This window comes from Rhopilema esculentum, chromosome 4, assembly GCF_057945365.1.
Source record: "Rhopilema esculentum isolate cy_ngs chromosome 4, ASM5794536v1, whole genome shotgun sequence".
Classification (NCBI taxonomy): Eukaryota; Metazoa; Cnidaria; class Scyphozoa; order Rhizostomeae; family Rhizostomatidae; genus Rhopilema; species Rhopilema esculentum.
In genome coordinates, this window is record NC_142818.1 from 12,075,287 (window position 1) to 12,090,630 (window position 15,344).

General features: G+C 36.3%; 1 protein-coding gene across 1 annotated transcript in view; it reads right to left on the reverse strand.

Annotated features, from left to right (window-relative positions):
* LOC135691418 (uncharacterized) overlaps positions 1–15,344 on the reverse strand; it is a 52,859-nt gene that overhangs the window by 28,398 nt on the left and 9,117 nt on the right. The window contains exons 5-20 of the mRNA XM_065209277.2: positions 14,473–14,675; positions 11,704–11,722; positions 11,288–11,383; positions 10,212–10,541; positions 9,292–9,639; positions 8,354–8,692; positions 7,886–8,053; positions 7,585–7,761; positions 6,869–7,042; positions 5,750–5,944; positions 4,918–5,046; positions 3,536–3,688; positions 2,821–2,994; positions 2,201–2,389; positions 1,450–1,629; positions 1,108–1,290 (exon numbers count right to left, since the gene is read on the reverse strand). Of these exons, the coding sequence (XP_065065349.2) occupies positions 1,108–1,290; positions 1,450–1,629; positions 2,201–2,389; positions 2,821–2,994; positions 3,536–3,688; positions 4,918–5,046; positions 5,750–5,944; positions 6,869–7,042; positions 7,585–7,761; positions 7,886–8,053; positions 8,354–8,692; positions 9,292–9,639; positions 10,212–10,541; positions 11,288–11,383; positions 11,704–11,722; positions 14,473–14,675 (3,057 nt within the window). The remainder of the gene's footprint in view (positions 1–1,107; positions 1,291–1,449; positions 1,630–2,200; positions 2,390–2,820; positions 2,995–3,535; positions 3,689–4,917; positions 5,047–5,749; positions 5,945–6,868; positions 7,043–7,584; positions 7,762–7,885; positions 8,054–8,353; positions 8,693–9,291; positions 9,640–10,211; positions 10,542–11,287; positions 11,384–11,703; positions 11,723–14,472; positions 14,676–15,344) is intronic.

A 15,344-nucleotide genomic window follows, 5' to 3' on the forward strand; every position in this document is an offset into this window, starting at 1 on the left:
AACTGGTCAAAATAAGAACAAATTAAGAACAAACTGAGGCTGAGCTACTTTGAAATGTTATCTTGAACAATGTTTCGTCTCAAAAACGGTGAGTTTTTTGCGGCAAATAAAGAATATCTCATTCACACACTTCGTTGGGAAATGAGGCCTAAACACCTCGTTAGAGCACAATAGCTAGCAACTGCACTGCTTACACCATATTAATTTAAGAAAAAAATTAAGAACAACCTTAATTTCTAGTCTAAGATTTTCGCAAAAATTAAGAACAGCTAGCCTGAACTTCAATTGACTGTTTCTTACAAAAAAGAGTGTAAAACAGGGAAATCTGAAAGTTGTAAGAGTTGGGATTTAAAATTAGTCCTCTACAAAGGAATTGTATTGAAAGTATTGGTATATAAAATAGTGTTTTAAGATCATTTTATCGCTGGAAATACATCTTGGAACATTTTTATGAAGTTGCCTCTTGCATCTTGATAATTCACAAAAATGTGCTTAAAATGTATTTTAAAAATGGCAAAATAAAAAGATGTTGCGTTTTAAGGTATTATTAAAAAAACATGGTTGGTAAAACCTCAGCCAAACGCTCTCGACTTTTCACCATTCAACGCTCAACGTTTTGCTGCCAAGTCGAGCGACTATATACCAATTTTAAAGAAGGGTAGTGAATGATAGTATAGTGAAGGATAGTGTTTTTTATTTTTGCACCGCGCAATATATTCTGTTGTAGGAACATTCGTGTCAGTTATGGGAATTAGTCCGTCTCAAATCAAAAGACGAAGAAAATTTGGAAAAAAGAGTGTCATAAGAATAGTACGAACGAAAAACTGGTTAATATACGCAACTTTGATATAACAGGTTTGATTAAATGGTATGAAATGAAATTAGAGGTGAATTTTGCCTTCGCCTTAATGCGCATGCCCATATGACGCACTTTCTCATTGATTCAAAGGGTAGAATGATGGATATAAAGAATGGGTAACAAGACTCGTATTCCCAACAATTTCATGGTTTGATAGGCATGCAACTAATCTGATTCTCGTGTAAACTATCTGTACTGGCCTAAACAGGAATTTTTATCCCTAGGAAAAAGGTTTTATAAGTCCCTACCTTTACATTGAGGCAAAACGCCAGACCACACCAGTCCTTCTCCACTCACAAAACTGCACGTGCGGTTTTCATCTCCAGACAGAGAGTAGCCAGAGATGCAGCTATATACGACTGTTTCTCCAATTACAGAAATTCCTTTCCTTTTTCCGTATTTTGGAACACCAGGATCTGGGCACGGTTGAGCTGAAAAAATGACAAAATATGGTTTAAAACCCTAAGCAAAAGGCAAATTCCTGAATTTTTCTGTTTATAGTGAAAATTGTGTCAAAAATACACAAAGTCCCTTACATAAATGCTTAGAAAAAATGGACAACTTTAAGATTCAGCAATTGAATCGGTTACCTTGGCAATTTGGTTCAGTTCCTGACCAGGTACCACGCAAGGAGCATGTTCTATCCTGACTCCCTCCTGTCAGATTGTATCCGGGTTGGCATTCATACACGACTTTATCTCCAAAAAGAGTTCCATTCAAATACACCAGTTTGCCATTGGCGATTTCCGTTAATCTACCACATGAAATCCCTGTAATAGTATTTGTCAAATAAGTCACAATTTCTAATAAAACATGCTTCGTAACTCGATACATTTTAGAAAAAAGCTCCTTAAAAGAAAAAACTATTTTCCTTAAAAGACTTTTTTACACCAAGTTCGAATGCAGTGGTAGGGCACATGTTGCTATGGAAACAAACTTGTATAAACTTTGGTCATAAAATGGGACGATTTTCAAATTAATGAAGGTCATTTCCACTGATCTGATGTTGGGCGGAATCTCTGGGGATCCTTGACCAAATCCTGAGAGATCCTTATTTCCTTTTACAGTCAACAAAACACTATAAACTTAACAATACAGCACTGAAATATTGTTCAAATAATTTTTTGGTACTTTGGTGTGTGCTATGGTTCCGGTATTTTGTACAATCTTCATATTTTGCAAATATACATTTGAAAATTTGAAATTTTAAGATCACAATTAAAAGTTGACATTTACTTTAGATTAATACCGATTATCTCCTTTCACTGTGAAATCGCAACAGATTAAAGTATGATTAAAGATTTTTAGCTTTAAAACAGTCAACCCAAAATGTAAACATACTTTTGCAAACAAGGGGCAAGCCTGTCCAGAAGGCATGTGTCTTGTTTGCTAGACACTCTCTTTGGAGTGATCCATTCTCTCTGATGTGTCCCTCCAAACATTCGTAATTGATTTTTGACATAAAGTTCGATCCATCTGTGACGTTGGTGATCGCATTCACTGATGCCCCAGGATCTCCACAATTAACCGCTAGAATGAAATAACAGAGGTTCGAAAATAGCTGCTGAAAATGCTCTTAAAAAATGCACATGAAAATAACTGCTAAAATAAAATGCCACTTCTTAGGAAAAAATGTTCAGGTTGATAACGAAGACAAATTGTTGGGAAGTTCGTTACAAGGCCCTATGAATGAAATTTGAATAAGCAAGAGATTCTTGACAGTACTGTTGTCTGTTGGTTGTCTTCAAAAACTTAGGCCAAGGGAATATATCGTTTGCGATCGAACTTGTAGGATAAAGATTCCATGTCCTGCAAAGATTCGCAACAATTTAATTGATTCGCACTAATCAGCGTTAAATGTACATTCAAATGCTTTAACAAAGCCCACAACAACTTCCAGATTCAGTCCTAGGCGTTGTTTAATCAATGCATGATTTAAGGTTAGAATAACATAAACTTACCATTGCACGCAGCATAGCCACCACTCCAGCTGCCTGATTTCAAGCACCGAATCTCTCTTGGGCCAGTTCGTAAATATCCAGCATTGCATTGAGAAATAACAAGCGCTGGATATCGGATCGATGAAAACGCTCTAACTCCATTCAGCAAAGGTGGTGGTGGTGGGCACTTGACACCTAGGGAAAATTTCGTCGTTCGTTAGAGGTAATAAAGATTATTTTCGCTTCCCTTGATCATTCTTCGAAAAAACCTAGAGCCTGATCTCTTTAATGAATTACATTGCGAATGAAACCGGGGGTCTCACCGAGAGCTATCACCCGAGAATTTGAGGCATTTGTCTCAAATTTGAGTTCTTGAGACATACACAAATATTTCCCATTTGAGTCGCTTTGCTTACTTGATTTTGAATTTGAGTATATGATTTATTACACTTACTTTAATGGCAACAACGACAAATGAAACTTTTGGTCGTCCCTTCATTATTTTTAAATAGTGTTCCAAAAGTGACAAATATGCATTTCTGCAACTCCCTGATTCAAGTACCTTAAAGGAACAGTTTAACTTTTAAAAACGACAGTCTCCCCATATAAGCATATTCTCCATTGAAAAATATTTTAGGCAAACAAGTCCCAAACAGCAAATACTTTATCAAAGAATTATATAGAGCTAGTGTTCAAATTAGTTGACATACTCTTACATTTGTGTCTAGCAGCTTACCTAAACAAGTGCGGTTGACAGTCGCTTCTGGAACCAAACCTTCCTTGCCATCATACAAATAGTATCCTTCCCAGCAACTGCAGTGATAGCTCCCAGCTGTATTAGTACAGTTGTGGGCACATCCACCATTGTTAACTGCACATTCGTCAATATCTACCAAGAAGAAGAATGACTCTTAAAGGCATTATGTCCCGTATGTCAACGGTTCAGAGTTGAAAATAGGCTCCTCGGCGCGTTTATGATTGAGAAAACGTTTTGAAAGTCTTACGTTGCTGATTGGATACATAACGACAGTTCTTTTGTAAAATCCAGCCAATGAGATTTTGAACAAACCATCAAAATGCGTCTGGACAAAGTGCATTCAAAATGATACATCTCTAAAGCACAAATGTATATAACAGGAGTCTTTGAAGCAGGCCAAATTTTGAAACGTTTTGGAAACATATCATCTTCTTTGAATTCAAAACAGCAATTCAATAATTCTTTCTCCATATTCAGTATACTGATTAGCTGTTCTCCTTTTATTTCAAGAATCAGCACAGCATGACAAGGTAAAAACTTTCTACTTTATTTGAATATACTGGTGTTAGTATTTCCTTTAATATCATCAACAATTCTTTGATTAAAGGTCAGCTAATTAAAGATAAATTTGAACACAATGATACCAAATTTGAAACTAACAGAAATTTTGAAAATAGAAAAAAATCTCTTGTAGACGAACGATTCCATAATTTCTTTATCAGAACTTTTAGTTGAGGCCTTAAAGTCTCTTGACCTGTTAAGCCGATTATCGTCGCCTCTTTTCGTTGTGGTCGCATGTCTCTTTTACAATATCGCATGGCACATCCATGTATCCAATGTACGGCCGTGTTTATTTAAACAGGCTTATTGATCTTAAATCTTGGTAAGCAAAGACAGATGCCGGGTAAGCAAAGTGTGTCTCAAAATTTTTGTAATTGTTATGGTCTGTCTTTTATAGGCAAATACAGCTATGAGAGGGAAGAAAAATTGTTTGCCAATTTTTGACAGGCTATAGTTTCAAGGGGAGGAGGAATTTGAAAAATCTGAGACATACTTTGGTAGCTGAGGTTCTGAGCTTTCTGCAGATATAAGTCAAATTTCGTTACCTCAAACGCAAGAGTACAAAATAGATTTTGAAGGTGGTACACTCATTCAAGCAATAAATTTGCCTGGAAAGTATCATTTTGCAATCCTTGCCAATTATATTGATATGGCTGGAATCGCCACATTCTTGTGCATCGAATGATGTATAGTTTAATCTGATTCCGTTAATGTATAGTTTTGCTTTTAGGGAGAGAAAACGAAATATCGTGTCAAAAACGTTTACCGTAACCTTAAACGTAAAAGTTAATCTTTTCAACCTTCGCAAGTGTCTTTCTGTCCTTTAACTTTCTGGTATCCTGCTCTACAGCCACATATGTACGACCCAACAGTGTTGGTACAGACAGCTCCAGGTCCTTTGCAAGGTACATTGCTACATTCGTTGATGTCTATAAACGTAAAGAATAATGGAGAATCTAGCAGAATAATAGGCTTCTGAACAATCTCACGTAAATATAATTCGAGTAAAAACTGGATATCTAAGTATTGTTTCAATGCACTCATGATTGATGGTTGAAAACATGGACGTGTTCAAAGATAGAGGTAAAGGGAAAGGGGTAAAGTGAATTCAATCAACTTCCTTCAAATCTGGTAAATCTTTTAGCAAAATCATCGATTAATTTAATAGGCCTATCTTCACAAATGCTCCAAAAAAATAATATTGAAATAAGTATCGAAGGCGATGTTGTATATCTTAATAGAAAGACCAGAGCATTGCTGCACTCGTCAATGTCTACAAATATTTTGTAAAAGGTAATTACAAAACTGGTAAACCTTTTAACAATATTATTTATTTCATTAAAAGACCAATCTTCTAAATTGCTTCAAATTTTGAAACAGATATCGACGGCAACATTGTAATTTTGATAATAAACCTAGAGCATCGATTAAATTGCAAGTGAAGATAGGAAAAATAAAACTTTTGTGCATTCCTTTTTAGCATTAAATATATACCAATGCTGTCAAATACTAAACTCGTGTCCAAAACATTCGATATTCAAAAATGGCGGAAAAAGAAAAAGACTTTCTGTTTCCGATAAATATTAAGTAGGTAGTTCGTTTTGTGTAACCGTATGTGAATACACGAATTACCAAAACATTGAGGAGCAGTGTCGTTGAAATTTCCATTAGCTTGGCAAATGATCGACTCTGAGCCTCTCATGCGATAGCCTCTATTGCAAGCAAAGGTAAGTATTCCGCCATATTGGATTAGAGCTGGAACTGTGCTGTTCGGGCCTAGCAAGTACTTTCCATTGACCGGTGGTGGTACGACCGCACAGAAGATACCTAGAATGTAAAAATTTAAAAACCAATTGAATTCAATTCTATATATTTATCGCAAAGTAAAACTAGCAAAGTAAAAAAAACAATCGTTTCATCTTAACCAGAGTCACTATGAAACTTGAAACTCAGGTTAATTGAATAAGGGCAATATTTCTTACTTCCGCTATTGCAACGAATTTAGGTACAGAGTCACAAGACTTTCCCAAAATTTATCGAGAAAATCATTTTCCTTGATTTCATTTGACAATAGAAACTTGCTTAATTAGGCACGCAATTATATATAAACCATTAGGCCCTTCAAAATTCGAAAAGATGCAATTTCTGAGAGAAGAAACTCATTGTATAAGAACGTCGGCTATATGATTATTGTAAAAGGGAGGAATATTGGGGCATTGTGGGGAATAATTCAAATACTTTAGGATTACTTTTCATAGCAGGTTTGTGCTCTAGGTGCTTGCAAAAACATCAGAGCCTTTTAGTAAAACATCGGTTGAGACTTTTTCGGGTGAAAGTATGACGTGAGTTAGAATTTCAACTCTTTGAATGAATTATTACGGTTGATGTTATTTCAAGGATGTTATTCCAGAACTACTGCCTTAATACAATACAATATAAAAACTACTACCCTTTCAAATCCAAGCGAAATGCGATACTATCGATCCCAATCCGAATGCAAAAAAAATATTCAAAATAATATATCAAGCTATTAATGTCGGATCAAGGGAATTGTAATTCCTTTGCTCTTCTGTTTGTTGCAACTTTTTTACAAAAAATTTTCCGATGCGTAAATTTTCAGTTACAATCAACAACATTGCTTTTCATTTATTTTGTTTCATTTTGTAGCATTGAATCAAAAGGTGATGAAATCGAGAAGTCTTTCTTTAATGAAACTAAATTGAATATAAACTGCATCAAAATAGTACATACGTTTACAGGTAGGAATGGGTCCGGACCACTTTCCATCTGCGTCACAAATTATAGTTTTTGATCCGAGCAAGTTGAATCCGGAGTTGCAAGAAAAAGACATAACTGCACCAACTTTAGTATTGCTCGTGCTTCTTGCTCCGTTTGCAGGTGTCCCAGGGTCTCCACAACCAACGTCTATGAGGACAGTGAATATTCAAATCGATGCCACTACATAATCATTCTACATCTGGCATGTATTGGTTGAGACTCAAGACTAGGCTAATTTTTACCTTAAGTTACTGATTACTTTAACAATATTCGACCAGAACTGGAACAAGGCATGAAGAGTGTTAATATAGGTTTGAGAAAAAAGATGGAATGTCATTGTTTCGAAATTGAATAACTGAAAACAGAGTATTTACAAGGGAGGTGGGTGATTAGGGGTGTGACTAAAGGGGCACGTCTCACAACAAGTTCTTGGAAGGATTGATTTCGCATTTCATCTAAATTCAATGTTGGAGAAGGAGCAATATTTTGGTGAAGCATTCTTTGATGAGATTCTATGATTATGAAGCTCCTACAAGCTAGTCATGGGCATCCCCTATTGCCAAAATTGGGCTTTTCTGTTGTTAAAGGGTATTTTTTTACCGAAAAAGGGCACGGCCTAACATCCCCCTCCCCTCCCTCTCCGCAGCTAAAACAATAACAGTTAAGTAAAATAAGGCGAGCGAGCTTACTTATGCAAGTTGGCAAAGATCCGGACCACAGTCCATTTTCTTGACAACGACGAACTCGATTTCCATTCAACTGGTACCCCCCAAAACAAGAGTATGTTGCTGTGCTATTGAAGTTGTAACTGCCGTTGATTTGATACATGCCATTTGTAATGGTTCCGGGGGGACCACAAATGATTTCTGTCATTAAAAAGGATATGTAAATAAGTGACAAGAAAAAACCAATAGTTCAAAAACAGTTTTAAAGAAATGTGGAGAGAACGGTGATTTTATGAAAATAATATAGGATGATTGACGAAAATACCTTGGCATTTTGGAGCTTTCGCAGACCACATTCCTCCAAAAAGACAAGTTGTTGTCGCACTGCCATTAAGCCTATAGCCACTGTTGCATTTGTAAGTAACCCGAACTCCAAAGTTTGTTTGCATTGTGCTTATGGATCCATGCTCCGGAACCAGTAACTTGGGGCATCCTACAAAATATTGACTTTGAGCAAGGGAGAAGAAAAGAATTCGCTGCTTATTACAAAAACAGCATGGAAAAAAGAGATAAGAATAAAAAAAATTGAAATAACAACAAAATAAACATTTAAGACAAGGAAAGAGAGTGTTGAAAAGAAGGCGGGCATGTTGAAAAAGGGTCCAAGATCTTCGCTCTTGTTCTCAGATCTCAGAATGCTATAAAACACAAAAACAAGAAGAAGCAAGGAAAACGACATCAAAATCATTGAATAGATTTTATTTGAGATCGTGACAACAACTTTTCTACGTACCAACGGAGAAAGAAATTCGAAATCCCTTTTTGCTGTAACTGTAATCTGACTTAAAGGTAACATCTAACTTGGACGTAGCTGTATCTAGGATCCAGGCTTCCGAAGCCAGCCTCGCAAGTTCTCCAGAATATCGTTTGATCGAGGCACCGGTGTTGCCGTTCAACACATCCAAAACATCAAAGTACAATTCAGTGTCGAAAAAATGAAACAATAAGTCGATGTTTCTTCCGTTTGGTTCGTTGATTTTCCATGTGCAATCTAACATATTTGGGTAGTTTTTATAGCCAAATCCTGGACTGGAAATTACACCTTTCGTTGCATTAAGTTCGACGTTGCAACCTGGAAGGTAAATGATAGAAGTCTCAGTAGTCTCTATCAGGAATGGGCAGAAATATAGTTGCAGAACAAAAACAAGCTACAAAACTCAAATGACATTTATAGCATCTGCTGGCCTACCAGGAAAGCGGTTACATAATATCACTGCTTACTAATCCTAGAAGCTACAGAACGTCCACGGCGGCACTAAAAAAGACAATGTTCAACTGTTAGAAAGCACGATTCATAATTAACACTATTTTGCCTGATTCATAATATTAGTCTCAATCTTTTATCAAAAAATTGCATAGCAACATTGATCTTAACATCGTGTGAATTATGTCAACATTTTGCTATATGATTAGAATCTGAATTTTGTACCGTTTGAATTTACACTATGTATGTCCAGCCTTTAGCTTGCATCTAGTCTTTTTAGCTGGTTGTTTATTTTAAATTAGAATTTCAGAAGCAGCCTAGGCTCGATAAGCTTTGCTTTTCCTGTTCGCATAAGATGTAAGTTTAGCTTTATCTTCAGACTGCATTGCAAGAAAAGCTGGTTACGGAAATCCCACACGTTTTAACAAAAATAGGGCCTATGTTACTACGCAAAGCATTCTATCTACCTCCGTACACGACTGCCTTAAAACCTCTTCTCCCAATGGCATGATCTGACGTGAACTTTATCGTGAATCCTGCTCCAGTCGAAATAAACGTTTGCCCAGTCTGTGCGCCTGACAATCTGGCGATCAATTTATCTGTGCTCAAAACACCATCCCTTATGTCTACCACATCATTGATAAGTTCGGTTTCAAAGTCAATAAAACGGAGGCTCAGTACACTGTTTGGGTCGGCAGTAATCGTCCAAGTGCATTTGGAATTTGTTGGATAATGTAAAGGATAATTTGATGAAATGATTTCCCGCACTTGACCTTTACCAACCTTCAATGCTCCTCCACAAGAGCTGTCCGTCACTGAAGAAAAATGAAAAGCTATAGTTAACGCTTTAAAGAACTGAAAGCCCGTTTAAGGATTCGTTGTTGCTGTTGTTGTTGTTGTTTGTTATTGCTGTTGTTATTGCATTAAAGTCTACAGGATTGATCTTACCAATACCCTCCGACGTTTACAAAACTCATATCCATTTATACTAAAATCACAGTGTTTGTTAATGCATTTTTTCAGAATCGGGTATTTGTATTTAGTGGACTGTCGACGGGCAAAGTGGTTTAAAGTAGTGTGATTACTGAAGAGACTCCAGGTTTAAAGTATTGTGATTACCGAAGAGACTCCCCCGTAAGGGAAATATTTGGAACTACTACGCAGCAAATACTGCTTGAAAGTCAAAAAGAGCTTTTCCAGTTGCTTCATCTTTTAGTAATTCTCTAGTCTTCCAATTGCCAAGAACCGTGCAGTCACAACAATTCCTAGACTCAGGCTGCACAATATAAATTAAATTTCAAATTACTACAGAAGAACGCAAAGATTATTCATTATAATAATAATAAGCTAAAATATGACTGACTGGTTAATATGACACAATACTAACCTGCCCTGTAGTTAGCCAAGAACCCTTTATTCTCGATCGACTCATCAGATACAAATCGGACAAGCATTTGGTTACCAGATGACAGCAAAGGTGTCACCTTGCCTAGACCCATCAATCGAGCAATGATCTTTGAAGACGAGGTTGGCCCATCGTAAACATCAACATAATCGAACCCAGGCTCCAGGTGAATTTCTTTGAATGACAGTTCCACTTTTGACTTCAAAGGAACCGTGATTATCCAAGTGCAGTCTGAATCAGATGGGTAAAACTTAGGATACTCTGGTGACGTAAAAGAGCCATTTGTTCCCCCAAGTTTCCCTCCACAGTGTTCTAAAAAGAAAAATTTACACACACTCATCCAAACCTTATACTGCCGTGCACTATTCACACAAAAATTAAAAATTCACAAAGTTGTGAGTCACGTAAACAGATTTCTAAAAGATACATACAAACTAGGGGCATAGAGCTAAGGGACTCCAGGGGGCTAGGTTCCTTTCCGAAGCCAAAAAGTAACCCACTCTGCTTTTAGCAACACATTCCTGACACAATCTGATGATTAGGAAAATAATATAGAGTAGATGGTTTGGCATTGAGAACAATGACTAAATCATAGGTTTAAAATGATTGGAAACTATTTTGATATGTTAACCTTTTTGTTGAAATTCAAAATGAGCTACGGTCATGCTCTGAAAATGAGAATGATATGATGTTTTGAAGCTGCTTAAATATCAGACGGACAAATACAAATAAGCAATGAGGCAACTCAAGTAGCCATTGAAATGCATTGGCTAAGTCTGTTTGATCCTGCCTGTTGCGTTAAGAAAATATATGGGGTTTCTTGCCAGATATGTAGTTGTAGGCCTAAGTTAAAAAACAAGGATTTTAAAGGCGACGGTAAATTGAGGGCGATTCAAACAAATATTTAAGACCATCTCTCTTCTTAGTCATAAATTGTGACAAGATATGAATCTGCCAACTTCAAACTACATGTCAAAAGCTTCTGCAACGACCATGCAAATTGGCATTTTTAATTAAAGAATAAAGGAATTAAGGGGTGCAAAACCATAGGCACGCACTGCAATTTCTCTCATCCGAATTGTCCCCACAATCATTGACACGGTCGCACACTGCATACTTTGTAATGCACTTTCCATTATCACATCGAAATTGCCCTGCAAACAATTACATTAGCTGAAACTGTACCTGAAGAGAACAATTTACAAAAGATGCAACGAAGCAAATAGTTTTCAAGCTGCAATATTTTGTTTCGCTTTTACATCCCGTCACAAGCAAAACGGTCTAAAACGATCAATGGCCTAAACTTTTGATAGGCCTACTGGCCCTCCCTTGACTTGCAACTTATTCGAAAGGATTCCAAATCAATTCTAGGTAACTTATTGCAGAATCATATATGACTTTTATACGTATCTCATGTTCTTCGAAGATGAATGTTCTAAGAAAAGAAACATAAAAACGTAATTTCAGAACATACCTTCGTAACAAGCGTTGGCCTAGAAAGAAATGACCAGAAATAAATGTCGTTTACGAACAAACAAAAATGTTGTCAAAAGGTCATGGCTAGTGCCAATTGGGTGTAACCCAAAAAGGGAGACAGCTTTCTCATTAGGTACTATTTTTAAAGTTAAATCATGAATGACATTGGATTTAAATAGAAAAGGAAGAAGGTACTAAGGAATAAACATGGTAGCCTGCAGAGATTTCAGGTCGCGTTTGCAAAGCCTCCCGATTTTAAAGGAAATAGTCCAGTTTAGTTGCTACATCATGTTCAGTTGGGTTGTTATATCATGAAATGATGAATCAGCATCATCTGCCATTCTTAACCATGTCTGATCAATGCTTAAGGTGCCATAACAAGATTGTAAATTGCATCTTTCTTATTAGATTCATTTCTGAAAAACTGCAGAGTATTTTATAACTTATTGACTACCACGAAAATAACACGCAAACGTTCTCAGATGGTTTAAAATTGCTGTAAATTTACTTGACGACAAAGAGGGTGGACTTGTTCATTCAACGTTTTAACAAATATATCTTATTTTTGTTGCTTTTTCGCTGATTCAGTTGAGAATCGTATTACTGTTGCAGCTGATCTCTTGAACCCAACCTACAATCCTGCGCAAACACTTAATCCTTTTTTGGGATGCTTGAAATACCATGATTAAGTCAAAGCCAACAATCTTGACACGAATTAGCTCGTCGATTCTGCAGTCACTTAACAAAGGTCAATAAAGAGATCAAAGAATTGCAATTGCTTTTACTTTTCCTTAAATAACTAAATGTGTTATTTAATAATTCTAACAATTCAAAACCATATCTTTGTAGAGAAATGCGGGGGCAGACAAGTGTTTTGACTTTCTGAGTTCAAGGCTAAATTTCTTTGCACTTTCATCTAAGCAAAAACCACAAATCCAATATTTTCAGCAAAGAAACTAAAAGCTTACAATCGTTTTAACTTTCTGAGTTCAAGGCTAATTTTGTTTGTGCTTTCAGCAAAAACCACAAATCTTCAGGAAAGAAACTTAAAGATTACAATCGTTTTGACTTTCTGAGTTCAAGGCCAAATTTACAATGCTGCCTGAGGTGATCAAACGATCCAACATTTCACCCAATACTTCAAAACAAAAGAATTGTTGGATGACGGCAGCCAACTCTTTTACCACAGTCAACATCATGTTGGGCGAAATGTTGGGTGAAATGTTGGAATGTTTGATCAGGGCTTAAAGCTTGTTGGATGACAACGCCACTGATATTTTCATGTGTCACCCCCCTCCCCCTGAAGTGGATCATTGATTTACATTTGCTATAAAGATTGGATAACCCACAAATATTTGTACTATGATTAAAATCGAAAAACGTTAAGCAATAATGACATAAATTGCATGAATTCACGTTGAATCCTTACAGGAATGCACGTTAACTGTAGAATCGAAATATTTCTAATTCTGTGTAATATTTCTGTGACACCTCTTGTTATTCATCTCAACAGATGAATGATGGTTATCTAAGACGCATGGTGATGACTTAAAAGCTTGAATCTAGAGCTTGCAACAGTTATGGTTTATGGTAAAACCAGATCGCTTTGGAATGCATGCGTCATAGCAACTACCCAAGCAGAAGCTGTTAAATAATATAAGATATTTGCCAAGGATTAAAAAGTATTCAAAAAATTCAATCAAAAGTATAGCCTGCGCGCAGCCTCAGACATTTAAGCTTGATACAAAATATTCTTAAACGTGCATTTATTTTTCATATATATATAATAAGTTTAAAACAAAAAATTAAGTCGTCAAAATCTACAATAAAAGCACCAACACAATTTGAAAAATTGCATTCGGACGAAAAGTCTGATTGGAAAACCTAATCTGAAGTAAGAGAAATTGTACAATGAATTTGGGCTTGAGTTTTAAAATTTTAAAAGTGAAGCTTTTATTTAAAATGGTTTATTGTTGTTAGAGCTTCTAGATTAAGAAGTATTGCCAATTCTCCTAGCTTTTAAGACCCACTGTCAACCAACAAAGAATCTCTATATTTTAGAAAGAATCTTTATAAGCCTCTATATTTTACGGAGCATTCTTTATTTCGCAACTTCTCAACTGTCTGCTCAATTTCACATATTTCTATGTCAGAAAATAAAAATGTGTGTCTAGTCTCAACAACTTGCAACATTTCAAGCACCTTGAGCTAATAGACTGAGCTAGTAGACCAGGCTGTTTATCTATGTAACATTAAGATATAAGTTTTTGGCTAAGGCCCCATTTACACGAATACGTTTTCAAAAAGCTGCGTTTTCAAAAAAATCCACTCTGGAAAGCTTTTTTAAAAAGTTGCGTATTCATTCGCAGATTTTCTGTTTTCATGTAGACAGTAAGCTAACACGCAAAAATAAAGTTGCGTTTTCATTTGAAAACGTACTCCTGTAGATGGGGCCTAAGGCTCTTAGACCAGAACACCTAAACTCTCGAGATTAGACGATTATTTTGTACAGCTGTGTCTGTGTTGAAGCAAGGTTAAAGATCCCCTTGTTCACATGAGAATCACGTTTCTTTTAAGAAATCCATTAACCACTGCGATCGTGTTACTTTCCCACGCATAACAGACCGCCCTAGTATCATATTTCAAATTTACAGCTCAGACAAAAATTTTACATTTGATTATTCCAACACGTAACAACCTCCCTTTCTCCATACCTTATGAAGAGGCCTATTTTTAATGTGTGTCAAAAGCCTGAACTAAAGCATACCTGACAGATAAAGGTTTGCTCGTCCTCGCAAAAATGATCATACCACAAGAATCTGCGTCTGCCCCGCGTTTGCAGTTCGACGCAGTCTTGGCCCGGAGATTCGTCATCAGGCTCCCCCGGAGCAAACCAACGGAAACTGTATCTGCTAGCTCTAGTTCCATCAGACCATTCGAATGTGCCTTCGGTTCTGCGATCGTTAGCACCTGATCAAAAATGGAAGCTAATTAATGCTACGCACTATATAAATAAAAAATACATTAAAACGGCTAGAATGAAGACCAACAAAGCAATACCTTTCCACTCACTATGAATGATTTCCTAGCTGCTCTTTTAACGGAACACCTTCTGCTACCATACTTATCATATAGAAAGACATGATCTTCTCGACTATGTGTAGGCGATATTGCAACCCGATGGATCAAGAAACCTTTCAAATGCTACTTTACTGCAGTTAATTCTTTATGACTTGAAAAATTATCTCGAGGCAACATTAAACTATATTCAGACCTCTGAAAGGTTTAAATAAGTAGTTTTAGAAATATTCTATCCTGTGTAATTTGTCTTTCCTTATTTTTGTTTTGTTAATGTGATATGACATTCTTAAAAATCTTAGATATCTAAATTGTAAATACTTAATAAATGCTTGATTTACAAGCAGAAACAACCGGGCTAAGGACATTGGCAATTAAAGGTACAAAATGAAGAAGAGAAACTCAATCTTGTACATAACAACAGGAAGGAAAGCTTTTTTTCAAAAGAGGATGACAACAGGCCACGTAAGTCCCGTGAAGTCCCGTGGCTCTCGGGGTATTGCAAAAAAATAATATAAAAAAATCTTTAAAAAATCTTGGGTACACGAGCACAAATATGAT